The sequence below is a fragment of the Diabrotica undecimpunctata genome, chromosome 7 (genome assembly GCF_040954645.1).
Source record: "Diabrotica undecimpunctata isolate CICGRU chromosome 7, icDiaUnde3, whole genome shotgun sequence".
Taxonomy (NCBI): domain Eukaryota; kingdom Metazoa; phylum Arthropoda; class Insecta; order Coleoptera; family Chrysomelidae; genus Diabrotica; species Diabrotica undecimpunctata.
Window position 1 is genome coordinate 111,361,392 of NC_092809.1, and position 23,781 is coordinate 111,385,172.

A 23,781-nucleotide genomic window follows, 5' to 3' on the forward strand; every position below is an offset into this window, starting at 1 on the left:
GATTTAATATACACAAAAAAATCCAAAATTTCTGAGAATTAACTATATTAATACAGTGGAATCTCGATTATCCGTCTCTCTATTAACCGCCACCTCTGTTAACCGAAAGGGTTCATTCCATACATGTTATGTTGACTACGTAAGTAAAAATTTAGTCATCAATTCATTTTGTTTGAGCATTGCGATAAGCCAAACGAAATTCGTTGAAATGTACACGTGCAGTTATGCCACCACCGCATTTTTTTATGTAAATAATTGTTGTTCTTATTCAGGGCTCTGGATTAAATTTCAATTTAAATAGATAATGATAAATGATACCGTGCTTAGAGTTCTGTTTTTAGAATCGCAAGCCGAAAATACAAACGCACAGCACAATAATTATTACAGTCAGTATCTGTGTGTCACCATAATTCAGTTTAATTCAAATTCGAAAATTGATTGTGTCACTTAGTGGTTTGATCAATTAAGTTTTAAAAAATGGAGCCTTCCACATCTGGAGCATCAAAAAGAAAACGTGTTGTTTTGTCAATTATTGAAAGAAAAAATAGAAATTATTGCAGAACTAAAGAAAGGTGTTTCTGCTGTGACATTTAGCAAAAAGTATGATGTTCCGGGAACAACAATCAATGATATAAAGAAAAATGCTGAAGGAATTGAAAAGTATGCTGCGCAAATAGAATCGTTGGATGGCCGGGTGAAAAATCGTAAGACAATGAAAAAAGCCACAAATGAATCACTCGATACGGCTCTGTATTTGTGGTTCGTTCAAAACAGAAGTGAAGGCGTTGCTTTGTCTGGACCAATTGTTGCCGAAAAAGCGTTGTTTTTCAACATGAAATTGAGTAGCGATCCTTCATTCAAAGGAAGCTGCGGTTGGTTGGAAAAGTTCAAAAATCGCCACGGTATACGGGAACTGAAAATCGAAAGTGAAAAATTGAGGGCCGCAAGTATTGAAGTCGTTGATGAATATAAAAGAAAGTTTCAAGCTATGATCGATGAATATGGTTTGACACGCGATCAAGTGTTCAATGCGGATGAAACTGGTTTAAACTACAAAGCATTGCCAACGAAAACAGTCGCTGCACTGTCTGAAAAATATGCACCAGGAGTTAAAATGCAAAAACAACGAATCACAGCAATGATGTGTTCAAATTCAAGTAGTGACCATCGCCTTCCTTTATTATTGATTGGTACAGCAAAAAAACCACGTTGTTTCAATGGCATAAAATGAACACGCTTTCCATTAACTACTACGCACAACATAACGCAAACATAATGGATGTCCCAGGAAATATTCGCTTACTGGTTCAAAAAGTATGCACTGCAAAACAAAATTTGTTTATCTATTTTTCTAACGTCTTGTTTTTTAGGTTTTTATACCGGACGTTCGACAATATGTACTTGCAAGCAAAAAATTTGCCACGAAAGGCGATTCTCATTTTGGACAATGCACCTGCCCATCCTGAAGCCGGTATGCTGCGAAGTGACGAAGGAAATATCACGTGCTCTTTTCTACGTGCGAAGACAACATCATTGATACAGCCAATGGATTAATCGGTCATTGAAACATTCAAAAAAAAAGATAAAGAAAAAAATTTATTGAAAACCTAGTTGTTGAAGAGGAATATTCTTTGCCAGAATACTGGAAAGCATACAATTTAAAACACGCAGTCGTCAACGCTGTAGATGCTTGGGCTGATGTTTCGGAAGTAACGTTGAAAAGAGCGTGGAATAAATTATGGCCTGAATCAACTCAAGATGAAAATGCCCCAGTGACAGCCGAGCGTGATGCAGTAACAAATGAAGTTATGGCTGAATTAACTGTTTTTTTTTCGTTGTCTAAAGATGACATAAACGAATGGTTAATTTGTGATGAGGACGCAAACGACTATCGATTGCTGACAGATGATGAAATCGTTGAAATGGTAACAGAGGCAGACGAAACTGATTCAGCAGCTGACACAGACTTTGACGGTGGTGATATTGATGATGCTATTGCAACTCAAAGATTTGCGTACAGAAGCTAGAGCAGCTGCATCGCACATACAACAATTCATCGAGTGGTATTCTCGACAAGAAGAAGCAAATAAGGTAGATTTGATGATTTTACGTCGATTAAGAAATTCAGCCGTTGCAAAATGTGAAGTAACAATAAAACAAACAAAGATTTCGGAATATTTTAAATCAAATTGAGTCGACTGTACCAACATAAATCCCTCTTATATTGTCAAATAAAACATACAAATAAAATTTGAGAGTTATACTATGAATTTTTATTTTTTTTTGTTCTGTTAACCGTCTTTTCGATTATCCATCATACCTTTGGTCCGGTTCCCTGACGGATAATCGAGGTTGCACTGTATAGGATTATAGTTATTTATACCATAACAAACTTGAATATATTGAGTTAAATGAACACAAAGTACCGCCATTGTAAGGTTTATGTTTATTTATTTCCTAAAAAGTGATTACTTAAACGTAATACCTGAAATAAGCCTTACCCAACTATTATTTTGTTATTTATTATTAGTTACTACATATTAGTATTTATCATTTATTATTATTGTAGTAAAATAACGTTTGAGATTCTCTCCTCTAGCAGTAATATCTTGCAATCGACGAAGCATACCTTGTATCAGATTTTGTATCACATGCCGAAGAAGAATGTCCTATTGGTACACTAGTATATCCCATCGTTTCTGGGGACCAGCACATATCTACCTAAAGGGTCTCCCCATCTCATCCCAAATATGTTCAACGTGATTTAAATCTTGTCTGAACAAATGGGAACAAATCGCTGATTTGAACCTAGTAAGATACTCAGTAACTATCCTAGCAGTAAGAGATTGGACATTATCATGCATAAATGCTACGGCGGCTCCAAGAATATTCATAGTCTCAAGAAGTAGACCTCTTAGGTCGAGTGGAAGGGAGTTAAGTGCCCACTTCTATTGAACATAATCATGGTCTTCTAGAATCTATGAAATCGAGCCATACACCTATATTTTTATCGTTCTATTTTTATTAAAGGGTTTTAATAGTCGATTATAAAAAAACATTTTATTTTTAATGTGCAAGAGAAGGCAATAAAAACGATTGTTAATTTCGGCCCTTTGTTAAGAGTTCCCATAAATTACCACTTCTTAGTAGTAACAAGACACTCTCTCATCTCCAGTTTTGACAATCATTCACGACACGTCAGAATCACATACAGTCTCACACATTCTTAAGTCCGAAGCCGAACGATATCTCGACGCTCTAATCACAACTCGCGTTTTACTTAAATACTCAATGTGAAGTGAATGTGAAGTTAACTTCAAATTCTCGATAAATACTAACGTTCGAGCGTCAAAACATATGCTTCCCATGCCATAACTGATCTTCTACCAAATGAAAGTCGTTCGGCAATATCCGCGTTAAAATTTCTCTTGATGGACTGGTCATCATCACACTCTTACCGCAGTCTATCTGAGTCCGTGCGACAGAAACGCGATTCATCGAAAAATAATACACGAGGTCAATCCGCTATTGTTTATAGTAGATCTAGTCCAGGGTTGAATAGGCTGGAGTGAAAGGACGACCCAAAGATTTGGGCCAGTAAAAGAAGTTTAATAAGACTTAAAAATAGTCAAAGCCAAATATTCTTCTTCTTCTTCTTTCTTGTACGTAGGCTTTAAAGCCTGTTTCTTCTTCAATATTAGCCTAATAAATTGTTTAAATTATCGCACCATCTTTTTCTTGGTCTGCAACACTTCTTCGTCCATTTGGTGACTTATCTCGTGCTATTCGTACTATCCTATCCTCTGCCATCCTACTAATGTGTTCGTTCCACTTCTGTTTCCGTTTTGTCACCCATCCATTTATATCTTCTATATTGCATGCTCTTCTTATGTTTTCACTACTCTCCCTATCCAACAGACTTTTCCCTGATATTCGTCGGAGTATTTTCATCTCTGTTGTTTCTAGTAGTCGTCTCGTTTTAGATGTGTCAGGTCTTGTCTTCACCGTGTATGTTAATATAGGTCTAATTGCTGCTTTATAGATTCTTGTTTTTGTGTCTTGTCTTAGGTGTTTGTTCTTCCAGATTGTGTCATTAAGAGATCCCGCAGCTTTACTTGCTTTTAAGCTTTGTTGTCGTACTTCTTCTTCAACATCTCCGTAACAGTTATATCTATTCCCAGATATCTAAACCTTGCTTCCTGCTATTATTTTCCCATCAATTTCGATTTTACATCATAATGGGTATTTAGATGTTGTCATACATTTGGTTTTTTCTGCTGATATTATCATATTGTATTTCTTGGCTGTTGTATTGAAGATATGTGTTAATCTTTGGAGCTCGTCTACTGTCTCGGCGATTAATGCGGCGTCGTCTGCCTAACAAGCTCGTTGGTTATTCCGTCTGGGCCTGGTGACTTTTTATTTTTGAGTGAATTTATGGCTATCTCTACTTCCTGAAAACTGATTTCTATTTCGTGTCTTAATTCAGGTACGTTATTGTGTTGATTATTATTTTCCTTTCCTTTAAACAGTTCCGCCAGGTATCTTTCTCATTCGTTTGCTGGTATGTTATTGTATTCCTTCAATTCTGCCATTCCTGACAAAGTCAAATCGTTGTAAATAATTGTTTATATTATGGAACACCGCGCTTCGCGAACCTATACAAAAAATTTCGATCAATGTCAAAATATAGAAATAAAAAATATAGAAATAGAAAGATTCAAACCACGTTAAACACATTTTGAATAGGACATAAACGCTTAATACACCGTACCGCGTATTACCAAGAATGTTAGACCACTATCCGTTAAGCGTTCCAATAGTTTAAGTGTACACTGCATCATTAAACACGTACTAACCGAAGAACATATCGAACGCACATTTCACAAAAAAGAAAAAAGTAATTTACTGTCAACGTTACGTTTGAGTCTATAAGAAAACTGTGACTATATGCATTACTGAAAAGATTATTTAAATCAATACAAGAAAGTATAAAATATAATGTAATACAAATAATTGTGTAACACAAAGTGGCGGCAATAAACACACAGGTCGATGCGCCTTAAAAATAAATAAAATAGAGTATTTATATGCTATAAATTATCAAGCTGAACATAACAATCATTCACAATATTATGCAATAATCGAACTTTTTGAAGCAAAGCATTGTTTATATATTGAATGGTTTTGTTTGCAGTGTTATAAAATGTATTTGTACCATAAATATCTGTTAATCGTTTTTCACAATGAAGCCAGTTGTGTTAAATGCAATACAAAAATTAAACTTTATAGTGAAAGCTTTCATTCGAAAAACATGGAATTGGATTTTTAATAAAGAAATATTGAGGAAACAATTCATTGCGATACTAATTGTCTAATTATTTTAGCAATATGAGTTTTGAGCAACTTTCAAAAACTACACTACTCAGCATAAACTTCGACAAACTGAATTTCATGGGACCTAGATATTTCCTTTAAAATATTCTAAATAATGATCTCTTTTAAGATGCCGTTTATTGCTTGCAGGAGTACCGCTATTCTCCTACCACCCCGGTCTAAATTCATAGATTGTTTTGTTTTTTTCATTATTTTCATATATATAACAAGCGAGTCTTCTACAGCTTCTCGCATCCTAATTTCCAGCGTTTTCTGTCGAAGTAATCTTCAGTTGTTAGATCTCTGGCGGTCATTGCATTGTCGACATCGTCTCTCCAGGATCGTCTTGGTCTACCTCGTTTTCTTCTAGTTGGCGGAGTCCATTCTTCTATTTTTTTTTTGGCCATCTATTTTCAGGCATTCTCTGAAGGTGTCCATACCAGTTAAGTCTTTTGGCTTCGATTGTGTCTATTATGTCTAGATCGATTTCCATTTTTCTCCGAATATCTTCGTTTCTCACCCTATCAAGTCTAGTGAGCTGGCAACATCGTCTCCAGTAGTTCATTTCCATGGCCTTAATTTTTGATTTGTTTCTTTGGTTTTCCAGAGTTCGGCGCCGTACAGCTCAATACTTTCTATTATTGTTTTATAAATTCTTCTTTTATTTTCTTTTGTTATTTTTTTATCCATAATAGTCCGTGTAGCTGTCTGGTGGCTGATCTTGCTTGGCCAATCCTGGAGTGTATTTCTTCGCTACTTCCTGCTTTTGATGTTATTTGGACTCCCAAGTATTTAAAATTGTCTTTTGGTTTTATAGTTCCCATTTCGATTTGTAGGCTTTCTGGTTTTTCTCCTACAACTCAAGTACTCAGTTTTTTGTATATTAATTGTGAGGCCCCATTTGGTATACTCATCTTCCAGTTTTCTAAGCATGTAGCCTACATCACTCTCGTCTTCAGCTAGAATGGCTTGGTCGTCAGCGAAGTGTATCGTGTACAATCTATCATCTCCGATTGGGATGCCCATATTGCAGCACTTTCTTCTCCACACTGAGAGTGCCTCATTTAGATATATTTTGAAAAGTATAGGTGCTATGCAGCAGCCTTGCTTTAGACCCTTACTAATAGGAATTTCTCTAGTTAATCTATTTCCAGTTTTAATGTTTGCCGTCATATTTTTGTAGAACTGTTGTACTGCTTGTATATTTTTTTTGCTTATTCCTTGTTTTTCCATTGCTACCCAAAGCATTGAAAGTGGTACACTATCGTATGCCTTTGTCAAATCTATAAAAGAATATATGAGTTGAAAGGTTGTGGGCTAATCTTTTCTCGATAACTTGCTTTAGAGAGAATATACTGTCCAATTTTGTTTTTTATTATTTTTCCATACAGTCTTGAGAGTGAATTTATGACACTTAGCCCCCTGTAGTTTGAACAATTCTTTCTATCTCCTTTTTTGTAGATTTTGTTAATATGTGCTTTTGTCCACTCCAGTGGTAAGTCGTGTCCATTATAGAATAAAGTGAAGACATACGCCAGTAATTCCCGTAATACTTGTGGGCTATGTTTTAATAATTCATTTGGTATACCTTGTGGTCCGCATGACTTCCGATTTTTTAGAGTTTGTAGTGCATTCTCGACTTCCTGTACTGTTATTTCATCGTCTTCACTGAACTCCAGTTCATATGTTGTTGTACTGATGTTCGTGAATTGAGGTCTTGTTTCAGTCAAAAGTTGTGAGTAGTGTCCGATCCAAGATCTTTCTTCTATTAAATCTATTCTACTCGTTTCTTTTCTGTTTGTTCTCAGATTTTTTACCGTTTTCCATGCTTCTCTTGATCTTGTTGACCCTATATATTTGTTGAGTTCTTCGCATTTACTTTCCCAGGAAATATTTTTTGCTTTAGTTACTAAATTTTTTACTTCTCTGTTTGATCTTGCATATGTTCGTCTATCATCTGGATCATTTGTTTGTAGCCATTTTTGATATGCTTGTTTCTTGTTGTGTACTGCATTGGCGATGTCATTTGTCCACCACAATGGAGTATTCTTTTTGTTCCATTGGATTGTGCCGAGCGCTTCGTAAGCATTGATTTTATTGATTATATCTTTATAGGTATTCTGGGCTGAGGAGTAGATCAGGTTTGCCAATTTTTGGCTGAGTCGCAGCTTATATAAGAATGACGTCGAGTCGTTTTGCAGTGCATCAATATTGTATTTAGGTAGATTCGATTCCAGGGGTTTTGATTGAGCTAGTTGGTTGTCATTTTGATGTAGTAGCCGAGGTCGATACTGTAGGTAACATTTTGATCTTACCATATAGTGGTCAGTTCCGCACTCCGGTCCTCTTAATACTCTTATGTCTTCAACTTGTATGTGTGTTTCTTGTTTTGTGATGACATAATCTATAATTGACTTTGTGTTTCTCGTTGGTTGAATCCAGGTGTACTTATGTATGTTTTTATATTGGTAGAATCCGTTTAGGATTTTCAGAGAGTGCTGTTTACAGAATTCGATTAAGTGTTCCCCATTTTCATTTGTTTTAGCGTCACTATATTTTCCTACGACTTTGTCATTTGTTTTTGTTCCTGTCCAAGCGTTAAAATCTCCCAAATTTCATTAATTTTTAATTAAAAAGAAATTCACAAAATATCGGGATTTATCGGGGAAATATCGTGATCGGAATTTGGTCATACAGGTTCCGACCAGAGCATGTCGTAGTCGTGATTGTGGTTGTGCTCGTACTACTGCGCCATAATCCTTGAGTCCTTTATAAATCTCTGGTTGAGATTATCTACATATATATATATATATATATATATATATATATATATATATATATATATATATATATATATACACAGTAAGAGTAACATTTCAGTTTTTATATAACCATCCACCTAAGTGCAAGAAGCAAGAACACCCGAAATTCCACAGTCCAGCGCCCTGGAGAGAGAAAAGAAACAGACTACATCAAAGGTAACAACAAATTTTACATACCGCCACACTATTCAACTAATTGATAAATTTGAATTTTAACTATATATCGTCATAAAATATAAACCCTTTAAATAAATGTTTGACTTGACTTGACTTATGTTGATCAACACATTTGTTCAAACTTTTAAAATCTCTATGACCTAATAAACTTTGATTATCTTTTATTTTTGCAATTTTATACATTATTTCTATTTTCTGATGGTATATTTGATTAATAACTTGTTGCTTCTATTATTTATTTTACGTAATTGATTAAGTAAATGAATAATAAATAATCGACGTAAAATCTACTTACTTGTACTCAAATATTGATAAGCGGCAAGTGTCAGTTGGGGACTGATTCTCATCTTGTTTAATTCACCACGTTTCTCGGCAAATACCGTAAAGTCTTGTCTTCTTTCGGCGTGCCTCTTTCTCTTCGAACGATTGTCAGCTAAAAATAATACATTATTAAATAAGTAATAATATTCTAATAAAAATAAAATACTACTATCCGTTTGTTAAAAGCTACAATAAATCAAAATAATGGCATATATTCAGGAAGAAAAAACATTTAAGCCATTCGGTAACATGGTGGGCAGAACGGTAACTTACAAAAATAAGGTCTGGGAGTTGTGGTTTCGAATACGGCCGAGCAAAGATATTTTCCTATTGTTACGATAATTATGGCGTTTAAAGCTGTAAATATATTATGACTAATTCTGTTTTTGTTCTAGTCATTTCGGCGTTTGTTTACCAGAAACCTCTAGACCCGAATTATGAGTCATCCACGACTCATTTTCATTTTCAGGTTTTCAAGCAGTTGAAAAACTAGTTTTAGCCGTCGACCGCCTTCTAGTCTATTCGATGGGGTCCCGTTCTAATAGAGATGTTCTAAAGAGAGTTCTAAAGGTCATCGATCCTTCTAGATAACGGCAGTTTGTGTATATAAATGAAACATTTTATTTGGAAGAACAGTTAGTTTCTGAAGATTCGCGCCCCGTAAATTAAAATGTAACGCCCGTAGTACAATAAATTGTATAATTGTTGTGTAAATAAATTAAGTAATAAAGACTTTAATAAATTTATAAGTGTTATAAATAGAACCTTTCAATAAATAAATAATAAATAAATTAGAATTAATTAAAACATAACAAATGGTGTCAGAAGTTAAATAGAAGATAAATTAGACTTATAATAATATAACAAGTGTGAATTCCGAAGTGAATATTTTTAAATTGTGAAAATGACGACGATTTATGAGCTCACAGTGACGAATTTAAGAAGACATCTCGAGGACAGAGAATTAGCTTCTACCGGAAAAAAGGCTGAGTTAGTCCAACGACTAAAGAACGCTTTGGAGAAAGATGGGTTTGATCCAGAAACGTATATATTTGAAGATGCTGTCCTCTCGTCGATTTTGAAAGTTTCTGGTGACATCGCATCATTAGAGAACAAAGTTTCTGGTGACATCGCATCATTGGAGAACAAAGTTTCAGGCGATATTTCGAAAGTTTCCGGCGACATCGCTTCATTAGAAAACAAAGTTTCTAACTTTCTAGATTTCTTCTCTGGAAAGTAAAGTTTCTGCTAACATCTCTAAAGTAACTTCTGAGATGTCTGCCCTCGACGATAGAATATCTTCGTTAAAAAACCAAGTTGCTGCCGATATGTCGGCCTTCGAAGAAAAGATGAAAGAGATGGAAAGGAAGATGGAGGAAACAGAGAGAGGAAACAATCCAATTACAGTAGAGACAAAAGAAGACGAAACGAAATGTGAGTTGGAGACACGGCCGAAATTTGAAGGAAGTGGAGGTTCTGTTCATGTTAAAGTCCCAACTTTCGACGGAAAATCATCATGGAACAACTACATGAAACAATTCGAATCAGCCGCAAGAGCGAATGGATGGTCTGAAAAAGAAAAGGCTGTAAACCTCACTATCGCTCTTCGAGGAGATGCCTTAGATGTGCTTCAGACCATAGCCGTAGAGGAGACCGATGATTTCGAACAACTGAAGAAGAGGTTAAATATGCGATATGGCCACGAACATTTGGAGCATGTATATCAGTCGCAGCTTAAAAATCGTAGACAGAAGAAAGATGAGGCTCTTCAAGAATATGAGGTAGATATTGCCAGATTAGTACGATATGCTTATCCAACAGCTCCCGAAGACATGATGGAAAAATTGGCCGTTCAAACGTTTATTGATGGTCTTCGTGATCATGAAATGCAGAGAACACTGCGATTAGCTCGTCACAAGACGCTGGTTGATGTCTTATCCGCCGCCCTCGAATACGAGTCAGCTACGCAGGCCTCTGGCGGGTAGAGTAAAGTTAGGACTGTAAAAGAGGAAGGAGATGAAGATAAACTTGACCAGCTCGTTAATATGATGAAAAGCATTACATACAAGAAAACGAAGACCATAAGATGGTGGAATTGTGGCGAAATAGGACACGTACGAAGCTCCTGTAAGCATCCTAGGTACGACGCAAATCAAGAAACTCACCATCAGGAAAACTAGAACGGGTCGGCCTTAGGGGAGCAGCTTCGACCCAGAACTTTCCCAAAGACCCTCTCATACTAATAGCTTCTTTGAAATGTCGTGAAGATAGTGTATATGTAGATGGAGAAATAAATGGTAAAGGACATACGTTGTTGGTGGATACCGGAGCGACCAGAACCATTATACGCCCGACAGTTATAAACAGCCGTAAGAAACTGTTACCGACAAGGTTGCGACTTCGGACCGCTACAGGTGAAAATGCCAACATTCATGGAGAAATCCAGGTTTAATTGGGAATTGGAGCAGAAAAGTTCGTCCATACTGTTATAGTTGCTGACATCGAAGAGGATGTTATATTAGGAATGGACGTAATGAATACGCATGGATTCCAATTGGATTTTAAGAATAAGGTAATTAAAGTTGGTAACGAGGAGGTATTTCTTCATTCACATGATGACAACATTATGCAAGCAGCCGTTAAAGAAGATACAGTCGTGCCTGCGAGAAGTGAAACAATCATAGTAGCGCGGCTACAGGAAATTGTGGACGAAGGGACACCCGTTATGATGGAGCCTTGGAACCATGACGGCGAGGTTGGCCGAGGAATCATAATTGGAAAGGAATTGGTGACTGCGGCTAAAGAAATTCCTGTGAGACTTATCAATGTCAATGACTACCCAGTAACCATCAAGAAAGAGACAAAAGTAGGAACTTGTGTACCTGTGACATCCATAATCCGTCGGACAACATCTGATAATTCCAACGACAAATTCGACCAAATGGTTGCAGTTGCTGGACAGTCTCTGAATCAGATTGAGAAAAGGAAATTAAGGGAATTTCTTCGGCAGTATCGTGATATTTTCGTACCGAAAGGAGGAAAGACGGGAAGAACTACCGTTGTTAAGCATAAAATTGATACTGGTAATGCTAAGCCAATTCGTCAAACAGCTCGACGATTACCACAGGGGAAAAGAGAGGAAGCTGAAACGATTGTTCAGGAAATGAAGAAAGACGGGGTGATAGAACCTTCTACGAGCCCATGGGTCTCTCCGGTGGTCCTGGTTAAGAAGAAAAACAGAACGACGAGGTTCTGTGTGGATTACCGTTTGCTGAACAACGTTACCAAGAAAGATAGTTATCCTCTGCCTCGGATCGATGACACATTGGACACATTGGCTGGAAGTAAATTGTTTTCTACTTTGGATTTGAAGTCTGGATACTGGCAGGTAGAAATGGACCCAGTAGATAAAGAAAAGACAGCCTTCACCACAGGATCTGGATTGTGGCAATTCAACGTTATGCCATTTGGACTCTGTAATGCTCCTGCGACATTTGAGAGGCTTATGGAAAATGTGTTAAGAGGGTTATCTTGGAAAACATGCCTGGTTTACCTAGATGACATAATCGTCTTGGGGGAGACATTTTGAAACAATTCATGAAAATAAAATGGATACAGAGACAAAAGTAAAAAAAATTGCTCAGAAGACTCAGAGATTAGTGACTCCTCTGAGTCCATGAATCAAAATATAAAAGGAACAGAGGGGCGAACTCGGTCGTAGAATCTGTTACTGTCCCTAACGGGCCCCAATGATCCAATCAAGGTCCTATAGGTGAAACTTCAGCACAATAAACTCGTTTCAGCAAAACTTACTGTTCGTATATTGAATTATAGCTATACCGAAGCCAAATAAAAGGTCTACCGATCGGGTTCTGGAGAAAAACTTGTTTCTCTCTTTACTTTTAATTGGTCAACCAATTCGCAGGTGCAAAAAATATAGAAAGGACGTTTCCTCGAGAGAAGAAAAAAAATAGGAGCCATTTTCCTTTAGGTACCCGTTTTTTCGAAGTTTAAAAATATTTTTATAAGATCTATTTACGCCGTCAAAATAGAGTATTTTTTTACGATAACTCATCAATCATCATCAATATAACGAACAAATCACCATCATCATGAAATCATGATTATATTCATTCATTTTTTATTTAATAATTGCTACAAAATATGTCTTTAAAATATTGCAACTAATAAATAGCTATTTTTGTTACTAAAATTAAATCTAATCTTGACATATATTAACTTTTAAAAACAAAATAAAACATACCCTGAAGGTTTTTGATATATCGGCAATATTTTTGTATTATCTTGTATTTACAAAATTATAATAATCTTATGACCTCATCGTCAACTTATGAAATTAATCTTACAAGAAATAGCAGCAAATTCAAGGTTTAAAATAAATTCCCTTTCATAAATTTATAAATCATTATTTTAAAGTGGAACAAAAATATAAAAATTGACAAATATTTGCTTTTGAAATTTGAGATGTTTGATACACCATGATCTGTAAGTTATGTCCTCATTAATTTGTTCCCCTTCTAATCCTTTTTTTTAGTAAATATATAACGAGGATTATAATACCTCAGCATATTCTATCCCCTTCACATGCAGCCATTGCTGCTGCTACTCGCGTTGCCCAATGCCCTGCCCGAAATAATTCCACGGCAGCATTTAAAGCAAATGACTGTTTACATACAGCTACCGCAGTGCTGCATCAGTGTACCATCAGCAATGAAGGGCATAGAAATTAGTGCGGCGACAGCTCTGTGTGTTTTAAGTTTACAAAATTATCTTGTATACAAGATACATAAACAAATGAGGTAGAAAAAAACTTCGATGTCGAAAAGGGCGATGGTAAATGACAGCGATTCATCACATCAGAACGGTGTAAGTCTTTTATACTACTACTACTAAGGATCTCTGAATGACCTTCGGGGTCTTCCTCTCTTTCTTTTTCCAATCGGGCTCCATTCTGTGATTTTGTTTATCCAGCGTCCTCTGTCCGCTCTTCTGACGTGGCCGTACCAGGATAGTCTCTTCTCCTCTATATAGTCGATTATGTCTGATTGCACTCCCATTCTCCGCTTAATCTCTGCGTTTTCAATTCTGTCTCTTTTTGTAAGTCTACAGCTTCTCCTCAGGAACTCCATTTCTACTGCTCTTATTCTACCTCTATTTCTCTTGTTTATTGTCCAGTTTTCGGACCCATATGTCAGGATACTTCTTGTCAGGGTATTATATATTCTCTTTTTTGTCTTTATCGTAATGTTCTTATCCCACAACACTGAGTTTAGTTGTCTTATACAGTTTCTTGTTTGTCTCAGTCTGTTGTTTATATCTTCTTCTGTTGTTCCCTGGTTCGATATTATGGTTCCTAAATACTTGAATTTTATTTGGAATATAATCTGAAAATGGCTTCAAACATTTTTTTACAAAGGAAATATGATACAACTTTTTCAATGAACTGACTTGTGAGGAATCCGGAGAATTTTTTAACTTTTTAACATTCTATGCAGAATGTCACCGATATATTTTGAATTTTAGCTTCAGAAAATTGAACCCATGATAAAAAAAAAACAGACTAAGAATTAGACTCAACAGAGTAAGAATTCCAAAGCCATTAAAAATACGCTTGAGTATTTTGGTTTAACCATTATTGCAATAATGGTAAACTTTTTTATAGCAACAGTTGCTATCAACAAGTCCTCACAACACTTCGTCTAAGGACTAGCAACTCCAATGGTTTCCTACGTTGTCATGTGATCAATTTCTTTTATAACTTAAACATCATAGGTTTTAAATATCAAAGATGTAATTTAATGTTAACTCAAACTACATTTAAAGTGTTTTTACTCAGCACTGATGATGGAATAGTTATTCCGAAAACGTTCTGTGATGTAGCCCGATAGGGTTTTTTAAAAATATAACCATTATAAAGGAAATTTTTGAACAAAAATTTTAAATGCACTTACCACCTTACCACCAGATGTCCAATTACCTGACAGAGAACAAGATATACCTTATGTGTTTCTAGGTGATGGGGATTTTGCATTACATAGAAATGTGATAAAACTTTTCCAGAAAATCACGATATTGGCACGAATGAACGAACATGCAACTACAAACTTTCAAGCAGTAGTGTAATTGTTAAAAATACCGATAACATTGGAGTGACAATTGAGTTGACAACATTCTAGAAATTTTTACACACCTCCCGGGACTTTTGATACCATTCAGAACGGGGTATTTATTGAAGGCTCTTAAAGGAAACAGCACAGATGGGCTGAAAAACCTCATCAGCACCCGCTCCAGATCTAATTTTATTTATTGAAGGCTCTTAAAGGCAACAGTGCAGATGGACTGAAAAACCTCATCAGCACCCGCTCCAGATCTAATTGATACTTTTTTATTTTTTATAAGCGGTCGGAATGTTGCCATTAATGACTTTTTTTTCGATTTCAGTTCTTCTATTAAAACTTTGTGTACTTTGTGCTTTTTTGTGGCCTTTATGTGAAGAATACCACAACAATCTCTCACTAGCATGTAGGCTCTAAAACCTTCAGCACTTGGTCGTTGCTCCACTCAACCATAGTTAACGAAAAATTTACCAAACAATAAACAAATGAGTCCGTGCACCGAGAAGACAGCGAGCAGCATCTAAACAGTCAACCATCTTTATCTCAGTATGTCTGCCTACAATGTCTTCAATGGATAGACCAAGTAAACAAACTTCCAAAAAACTGTTGAATGCAAGAATACAGGGTAAGAGACTTATTGGAAGACCGAGAAAACGATGGGAGGATGATGTGGATGAGGACGCAAGAAATCTACTTGGCAGTCGATCGTGGAGGAGAATGGCTACAAACCGTAACGAATGGAGAGGTTTATTTGCTTAGGGAGGCCAGGGCTCGAATTGCGATGTACAACCATAGGATGGAAGGAAATAAATATGTTAATTTTGTATTCTTTAACAGGCAGTTAATATTCTCTATCAATATAAAAAATCATTAGCGCCAAACTAGTTACTCTTTCATTCTTGTAGATCTCCAAAAGACTAAAAATTTAAGTAAGAAAAACAAAGTGGGGTTCATTATTACCACCTTCTCCTTATTTGAAGATTGAAAGCAACTTGTTAAGTTACTATCAAAAAATGCAGCAGAAGAATTGCGTTGGACAAAATCGAAGAAGGTGAGTGGAATAATGGATTAACAAAAAAATGTCTATGGCACCAAACGTAAATTTTATCAAACAAAAAAACTAAAACTCAAGTAATAGGGAATTCATATTGATATACAAAATAATTATTTTACGAAAAAGTATGTATAGTTACTACGATAGAATCAAAAATAAATAATATTATTATATTATAATAAATAATAATAAGTCTATCAAGTTTAATGACATTGTATGAGCTGACTTGCGAGATGCTAATATTTGACAAGCTTAACAAACAACATATTTGACACAAATATCATAGTTATGTAATTTGTGTACACAATCGACAATATCGTTAATACTTTATAATAAACAATAAATTGATATTTATGTATATAAAAAATAAAGATAAAGAAAATCTTATCGTCCTACAAGTTTTCTTTACCTAGTTTAATATTTTTGTATTTTTTATCATTGGAGATTATACTCTATTAACTATATATTGGGACAAATTAAAATATATAAAAAATTCAGGTGTTTGGCCGTTAATTTATTAATATTATTTAATAAATATTTATATTTAAATGATAAATAATCAGATAACGTAACATAATAATAATAGTCTCCCGTTTTATACCGCTTCGCGGCTTTGGGAGTATAGCAGGGTAGTCTGCTATATCTAGGGCCTACGGTACTCAAGGAAGGTAACATGGCCAGTGCTACGCTTCAACCGCCTATTATTACCCCTGGTTTTACCCAAGGTACTCATTTTATTCAGGCTGAGTGGACCTGGGGCCTATAGACATTTTTAAAAATGTCTAGTTGTTCTTGCCGGCGGTAGGATTCGAACTCCGGACCACCGGCATGCGCTACGCAGGCCCCAGACAATGTCTGTCATAAAGATCATCAAAGGGACAGTATGAAAAACTGCTAAAATCAAAAAAAAAAGATAAAACACTTAAATAGGCGTTACTATATTATACAGATATTTCTTGTCAAATTTAGTGAATCGCTGAATTATTATCGCTAATATACAAGAAGGGGAAACACGAAGTATTTTAGATAAAAAAAGGTAAAAGTCCGGGTCGTCCAAAACTAGTTTCTGATAGGAATAGAAGAATAGGAGAGAATGTCGTCTCGGGGGAGAAAAGACTGATAAAATTGTCTTCCTGCCTCGTACGCTTTGCAAGAGGACTTCGTGCATTGAAGGCGAAGTACCCCCTTGCTGATGTCCATCTCCCTTCGGACTTTAAGTATTTTAAATAGCTAGTCTTGATAAAAACTAGCTAGTTTCTTACAGTAAAATAAAAACAGCTTTTGTTGTAGAATAAAATTCAGCCGCAGAGTCTAGGAAGTTAGCTAGTACAGAGCCCCGACAGGAGACCCCCTAGAGTGTACTGTTTCGGCACAAAATGAAACATCATCATCATCACCCAGCCCTCTGTGCCACTGCTGGACGTAGGCCTAGAGTGTACTGTTTCGGCACAAAATGAAACATCATCATCATCACCCAGCCCTCTGTGCCACTGCTGGACGTAGGCCTCCCTCATTTTTGTCCATTGTGCTCTATCTAGAGCACTTTTCATCCAATTTCTTGACGTTTTCTTGAGATCATCAGTCCAACGAGTACCTCTACTTCTTTTGTCTAACCTCTGCCTTCACTCAAGCAATCTCTTCGTCCACCTTTCATCACTGATTCGGGCAACGTGTCCGGCCCAGTTCCACATCAGTGTGGCAATTTGGGAAATTACATCGGTAACTCCTGTTCTTCGTCTTAAGTCTTCATTTCTAACTCAGTCAAGAAGTTGTAGCTGTCAATATCAAAGTTTCGGCACCATAGGTCATCACAGACAACACACATTAGTCAATTGTTTTACGTTTTAAAGAAATCGGTATATTGCTTTTAAAGATGTCTTTGAGTTTTCCATAGGCTGCCCATGCTAGGTTTATTCTTCTTAGTAGTTCGTATGTTTGGTTGAATTGGTTGTCTCTTGTGATCTTTATTTCGTGTCCAAGGTATATGTATTTTTCCACCAGCTCTCCTTCGTTGTTTCCAATATTGATATTTCCGCTGGATACTAGGTTTTTCATGAATTTTATTTTGGTAGCATTGTACATATCTCCTTGAGGTTGTCCGAGAACAAAACTATGTCGTCTGCGAATTTCAAATTTGTTAATCTTCTACCGTCAATGTTCAGGCCTTTCTCTTCCCAGTTAAGTTTTTTACAAGCATATCCTAGTACTGCGATAAACAGTTTTGGCGATAAGGTGTCACCCTGTCGGACTCCTCTGCCGATTGGGATATGATCCGTGTTTTTCACCGACATGGTTGCGTTCTTGTATGTATTGTAAATTAACATTGTATATCGGTAGTCAATACAACATGCTTGTAGTGCTTCCAGGATTTTGTCAAATTCTACCGTGTCAAAGGCTTTATGGAAATCTACAGAAGCCAGAACGAGTGGTCAATTGTATTCGATAGTCTTTCCTATTACCGTTCTAATGCTCTGTAGGTGATCACTTGTTCCAAATCCGGTACGAAATCCCGCTTGCTCTATCATCTGGTAGAAATCAAGTTTTTTTCTCAAGGCGATTCGTTACTATTCTTGTAAGGAGTTTGTATAGGTGACTAAGACTTATATGTCTGTAGTTTTCTAATTCATGAGTATCTCCTTTTTTGTACAATAGAATTACCTCAGCATTGTGCCATTTGTCGGGTATATTACTGTCCAAAAGGCACATCTTAAAAAGGTTTTTTATTTTCTTAAGTGAGCAATTGCCTCCGATTTTGATTGCATCAGTAACCCCACAATCTTCACCTGGAGATTTGTTATTCTTAGCTTTTCTTGGGGCTAGTTTTATTTCGTCTATTGTGATTTCTGGTAGTAGTTCTGATCCTTGGTTGACAATGCACTTTTTCCTTGTTAATATTTCTGGTACTTCATCTTCTCTGTTGTTTGCTTTTTGTTGGCTTGTGTACAGCAATTTGTACACAAAATGAAACAGGCGCTAAGAAACAACCCACAACATACATTACACGAACTCAAATCATAAATACAGCCGATTTGAAATGAATTTACCCTTAAAAGTGCAGATCCTTGGTCGAGTCAATGCCCAACCGAATTTGTGCCGGCATAAAATGTAAGGACGACGCTTCTCCGTTTTAAAAATAAATTTTCGTTGTATGCCCCAATTTTTATTTGCCAACAAATTTTTTATTATTAATTAGGTCTACTAGAGTAAGTAAGTATATTTTGTTTTGTGTTGGTGATTGAACTTATATTATTTTAGTAATTAACTAATGATAATTACATAGTAATTTACTAATTACATAGTAATTAACTAATTACATAGTATTACATTATTAGAAAAAAATAAACTGACAACTATCTGAATTATGCATGTATTTTAGTTTGTCCCAATATACAGCTGTTAGGGCTCATAATCAGTCAATATGTATTAACGAAATACAAGTCAAATGTTTAAATATAAATATATACTTACTAAATACATCGGTTTCGTCCATAATTTCTGCTTGGATCAATTCCTCAATGACGTCTTCTAAGGTGATCAGACCAACAGTTTCATAGAAAGGATCGCCTTCACCTTCGTTGTTAACTCTGTGTACAAATGCCATGTGACCTTTGTTACCTGAAATTAAATTTCTATTAGTCAGATTATCAAAGTATACATATATATTTAACTAAAACACTTATGGCGTTATTCAAAGAATAGTTTTTTTAATCACAGCAATTATTATATCTGTATTTTCCTGTTGAAGTTTATTTTATGTTTTAACTAAGATATCAAGACCGTTCTTCTAATCCTAGCTAAATAAAGAAACTTAAAACTAACGCCCCATTTGGGGTTTGATTCAGTAAATTCTTCTAATCATTGGCTAGATTAAGTACCTTGATGGTACTGCTGCCCGTACCAAGTCCGGATGAAGGAGTAGTGTTGTATCAGCAGGCTATCTTTTCATCAAGCGATTGCCGAATGCCGATATACTATACTATCCTACTCTACTTCCTGGACAACGACTCCGGGCGGGCGGGCTTCTAAGTGGAAGGGCACTCTTGTCCTGAGACTAAGATGAAATTATAAATAATAGTCAAGAGCACAATGATGCAGAAGGTTAGAGTCGCGGACAAGTCACTAGAGGATTACAGGAATAAAACGCATTACGCTGTCCTGAATTTGAATCGGTTACGAAACCATGTTGGAGTTCTATTACCCAGGACTCCCACATGAAGAGCATTTGGATAATAGTTGTGCCCCTATCGCGCATCAGTGTTATAGGGGGGAAAGGGATGGTCTGGAGCATTAAAGCGGGGTGGAGTGACTCCTGTTTTACTCGAATTAATACACCTCGCTCCAATGACTTCTTATACCCGAACTTAATTCTAAGGGGTGAACATGTTTCACAGGCTGGGTTTAATTAAATTGCTTACATGATGCATAAGGCAACGAGGAAACGCTACATTAAAGACATGTAGAATGTATAGTGACCTTAATACAATTTACATGGGTATGATGAATCATAGAACATGATAGTTTTTTGTGATTATCACAAATTTAGTTTTTTTAAGTTTCATTTTCAGACCGTAAACCCTGTAGGCAAAGAGTAAATCTTAAGTAAAATACATTGATATGTTATATGATATAGTTGGTTTATTTAAGTTAAACAGAGGTTGTCTTGTATCCTCTCGCTGTATTTAGTTACTCAATTAGTGTTAATAATTTTTAAACATCGTTAAAAATTTTGACCTCGATTATTTTTACACATTATTTAAAAATGCTGGATGTGAATTTTATACAACAGTTAAACTAATTACTTCCAGTGCATTTATTTCGTTCAGTTCAGCTGGAAAAATCATCCATTCGTTAATTTTGTCTTAATCTGTGGTTTATTTAAAAAAGATCACGTGTATAGGTCAACACAGAACACACAAATATAATAATTTAATAAGCTTAAAAATTTACCAAATGTTTAGAAAGTTCCAGATTTTTATAGAAAGTGGTTTATGACTATGAATCTTGTTCTTCCCATACCGTGTCGATTACTGAACGTTGGCTATCATATTGACTAAAATATCCCAATTTTATTCAGCTCAGCTCTGAAGAGTGACGCAGAAGACTGACTCAGTATATAAGTTTAATTGTTGCAAAAATTTCTCAAGAATTTATTTAGGCTGTAAAATACTTTTTAAAATAAAAATTAAATTAAAAAAAAATAAAATTAAATAAAACAACCGTTAAATATGTTCAGCTACCTTCGATGAACCTTTTTAAATAGTTACCGGTTAGATGCTTATCATAAAATACCAAACTGTTTATTCTATATTTTAAAAGATAGTACGTTTATTCTATCGAAGTACCAAAAAATACCCAGTTAGGTTTAGGAGAATTCTATTAACTTCGACGCCCAGTTTATCTGTTTTGACTAATTGTGCCGTTATAGCTTTTGTTTTGAAAATATTCTACTAATCCCTTAAAACGAGCCACACAATCCCTTTAAAGAATGTACCACAAAATATCCTGTTAGGTCAAGTAAAGTTCTGTTTATTCCGATGGCACAGAAAACACCAAGTGACGGTATCTTTATCTATTTCAATACTTTTCTATAAAACAAGCACACCACTTCAATTGTATTTTATTTTCCGTTAAATATCAAGATGAGAGAAGATAAGGGACGTTCTACGTGTGTGTTCGAGACCCCTGTTAAGGGTAAGATCTTTTTTGTATCTTTTGTTTCTTAGCATATTTAATTTGATATTTTCTCATCTGATTAGGGTCCATTTGGGAATCCAAGTTTGTTCCGTTGGGAATCCAAGTTTAACTCATTGAGAATCAAGTTCCTCCCAATTCGAAGGCCATCTTTGTCCTAGTTTATCCTGATTGGAAACCAAAGTTCCTCCTCATTTAAAGGCGAACTTTATCCTGATATGAAAGTCACTCGCATCATCGTATGGAGGCTCCCTTTTATTCAAGATTCGGCTGGGGCCGATGTCACCATCCAGTTAATCTGGTTAACAGATTATTTGAATTATTGTGAGTAGTACATTCCTATATTCTAAGCTAAATCAAGTGGTGTGTTGCTTTCACGTTAAGGAAATTATTTAATGATGAAAGAGACTTAAATAAGTTGTGAGATAGGGTTTAATATTTAAAATCTTTTGTTATATATTATTATACAGTATTATACTACCTCTATAACGAGAACTGAAATGGCAGACTAATTACCTCGTTATAAGCCGATCTCGTTATATCAGACAACAATAATACTGTGCATACATATGAATATGTAGTTTTCTAAAACATTAACCCTCCTTCCCACGGGTGGGGTCTATCAGTACAACTATAAATGAAATTGCTTAATTTTTTAAATTTTCTTTTGTATTTTTTTCCTAGACTTGGTGTACCTTTTAATAGCACTGAATAGTACATTTTAGCATAATTTGGTGAAATTGTATGAATCCCTTCAATCGCTACCTGCAAAAGTATCCTGACAGACCCCACCCGTGGGTGGGCGTTTCTTATTTTGTACTATGGCTTGGTTAATATTGCAGCTATAAATGCACTTATTATATACTGAGATCCAATAATAAGAATGCAGAATTTCGTTTTTCTCGTCGATTGTTTCTTTAGGAAGTCTTTAGGAATTGCGTTAGTCCAGAAAAATATGAAAATACGAGCCTTAAATATGCGTATATAGAGAACATCACAGTTACTTGCTGCACAATTTTCTGAAATTGAGCAAATGACGAGGGATGACCCAGCCCCACGAAAACAGGGATGTATAAGTATTATATAAAAAGAAAAACTAGGTATTTTTGCCAATTGTACAAAAACTGGTTATGTATGGAACATATAAAAGTATTTTGTGCTGATCATGTAGAAAGAAAATTTACATAATTTAACCCCCTCTATTTTCTGTTTCTAATTTTAATTTTGGATGTATCCTTTTTACATGTATTACTGTAAGTGTATAGAATAATAATATTGTCTTCTTTTATATTTTTGTTTTGTATTTTGTCGTTCATGATTTTTTTAATAAACTTTTGTAAAAAAATAATGGTGTTAGTTATTTCAAAGTAAACTATAAAAATATATATTGATAGACATATTATATGCACATTTAGGTAGTACAACGTTACATCAGTAAGTTTCCTTAAAAATATTAAAAAAAAAAATTTTTTTAATAAGAAGAATATTGTTTTAAATTTGGTCCTGATAGACCTCACCCGTGTATTTGTGTCACAAGAAAGTCACCCGTGGAATGGAGGGTTAACTTCCTATAGTGAAACCATTCGGAGCAATATAAGATGCTAATAAATATTGTTTGAATGGTGTTTTTGAAAAAAAAGTTGTTTACTTTTATTGTCAATGAAATACATTAAAACAAAAAAGAGTTTTTTTTTATTGTCAATGATATAGGTTAAGACAAAAAATCTGTACTTGCATTTTTCCCAACACATAATGTATAAAGCCCATTTTCAAGGATAACATAAACTATTGCGGCTAATGGATTAAGTCCACAGTCAAAAGAAACCATAAACTATTGCTTCTGCAATTGGAAGAATTCTGTCATTTTTGACTGCTTTAAATTGTCCAGTATTATTCTATCTATCATATTTTCTAAAGATGTGAAACAGTTGTATTTATTGTAAAGAAGTTTATTGCGGGCGGCAGTTATATTTATTGCGGGGTCGTTTAAAAAGGTATTTATTTATAATTTTATAGCCACGTTCTGGCCAAAAACGTAAAAAAACACGTTTTTCAATTTTATTTTCTCTCGTTACAACCAAATTTGCCTCGCTATAGAGAGTTACAGTTCAATAGAAATTTTACGGGACATCTAATGTACCTCGTTATAAGCGAAACCTCGTAATAACCGTGTTCGTTATAGAGGGAGTATACTGTAGTATAT

At 35.2% G+C, this 23,781-nt stretch overlaps 1 protein-coding gene across 1 annotated transcript in view; it reads right to left on the minus strand.

The window, feature by feature from the left end:
• Positions 1–23,781, minus strand: part of uex (metal transporter uex) — a 167,242-nt gene that overhangs the window by 12,005 nt on the left and 131,456 nt on the right. The window contains exons 7-8 of the mRNA XM_072537983.1: positions 19,356–19,502; positions 8,671–8,808 (exon numbers count right to left, since the gene is read on the minus strand). Of these exons, the coding sequence (XP_072394084.1) occupies positions 8,671–8,808; positions 19,356–19,502 (285 nt within the window). The remainder of the gene's footprint in view (positions 1–8,670; positions 8,809–19,355; positions 19,503–23,781) is intronic.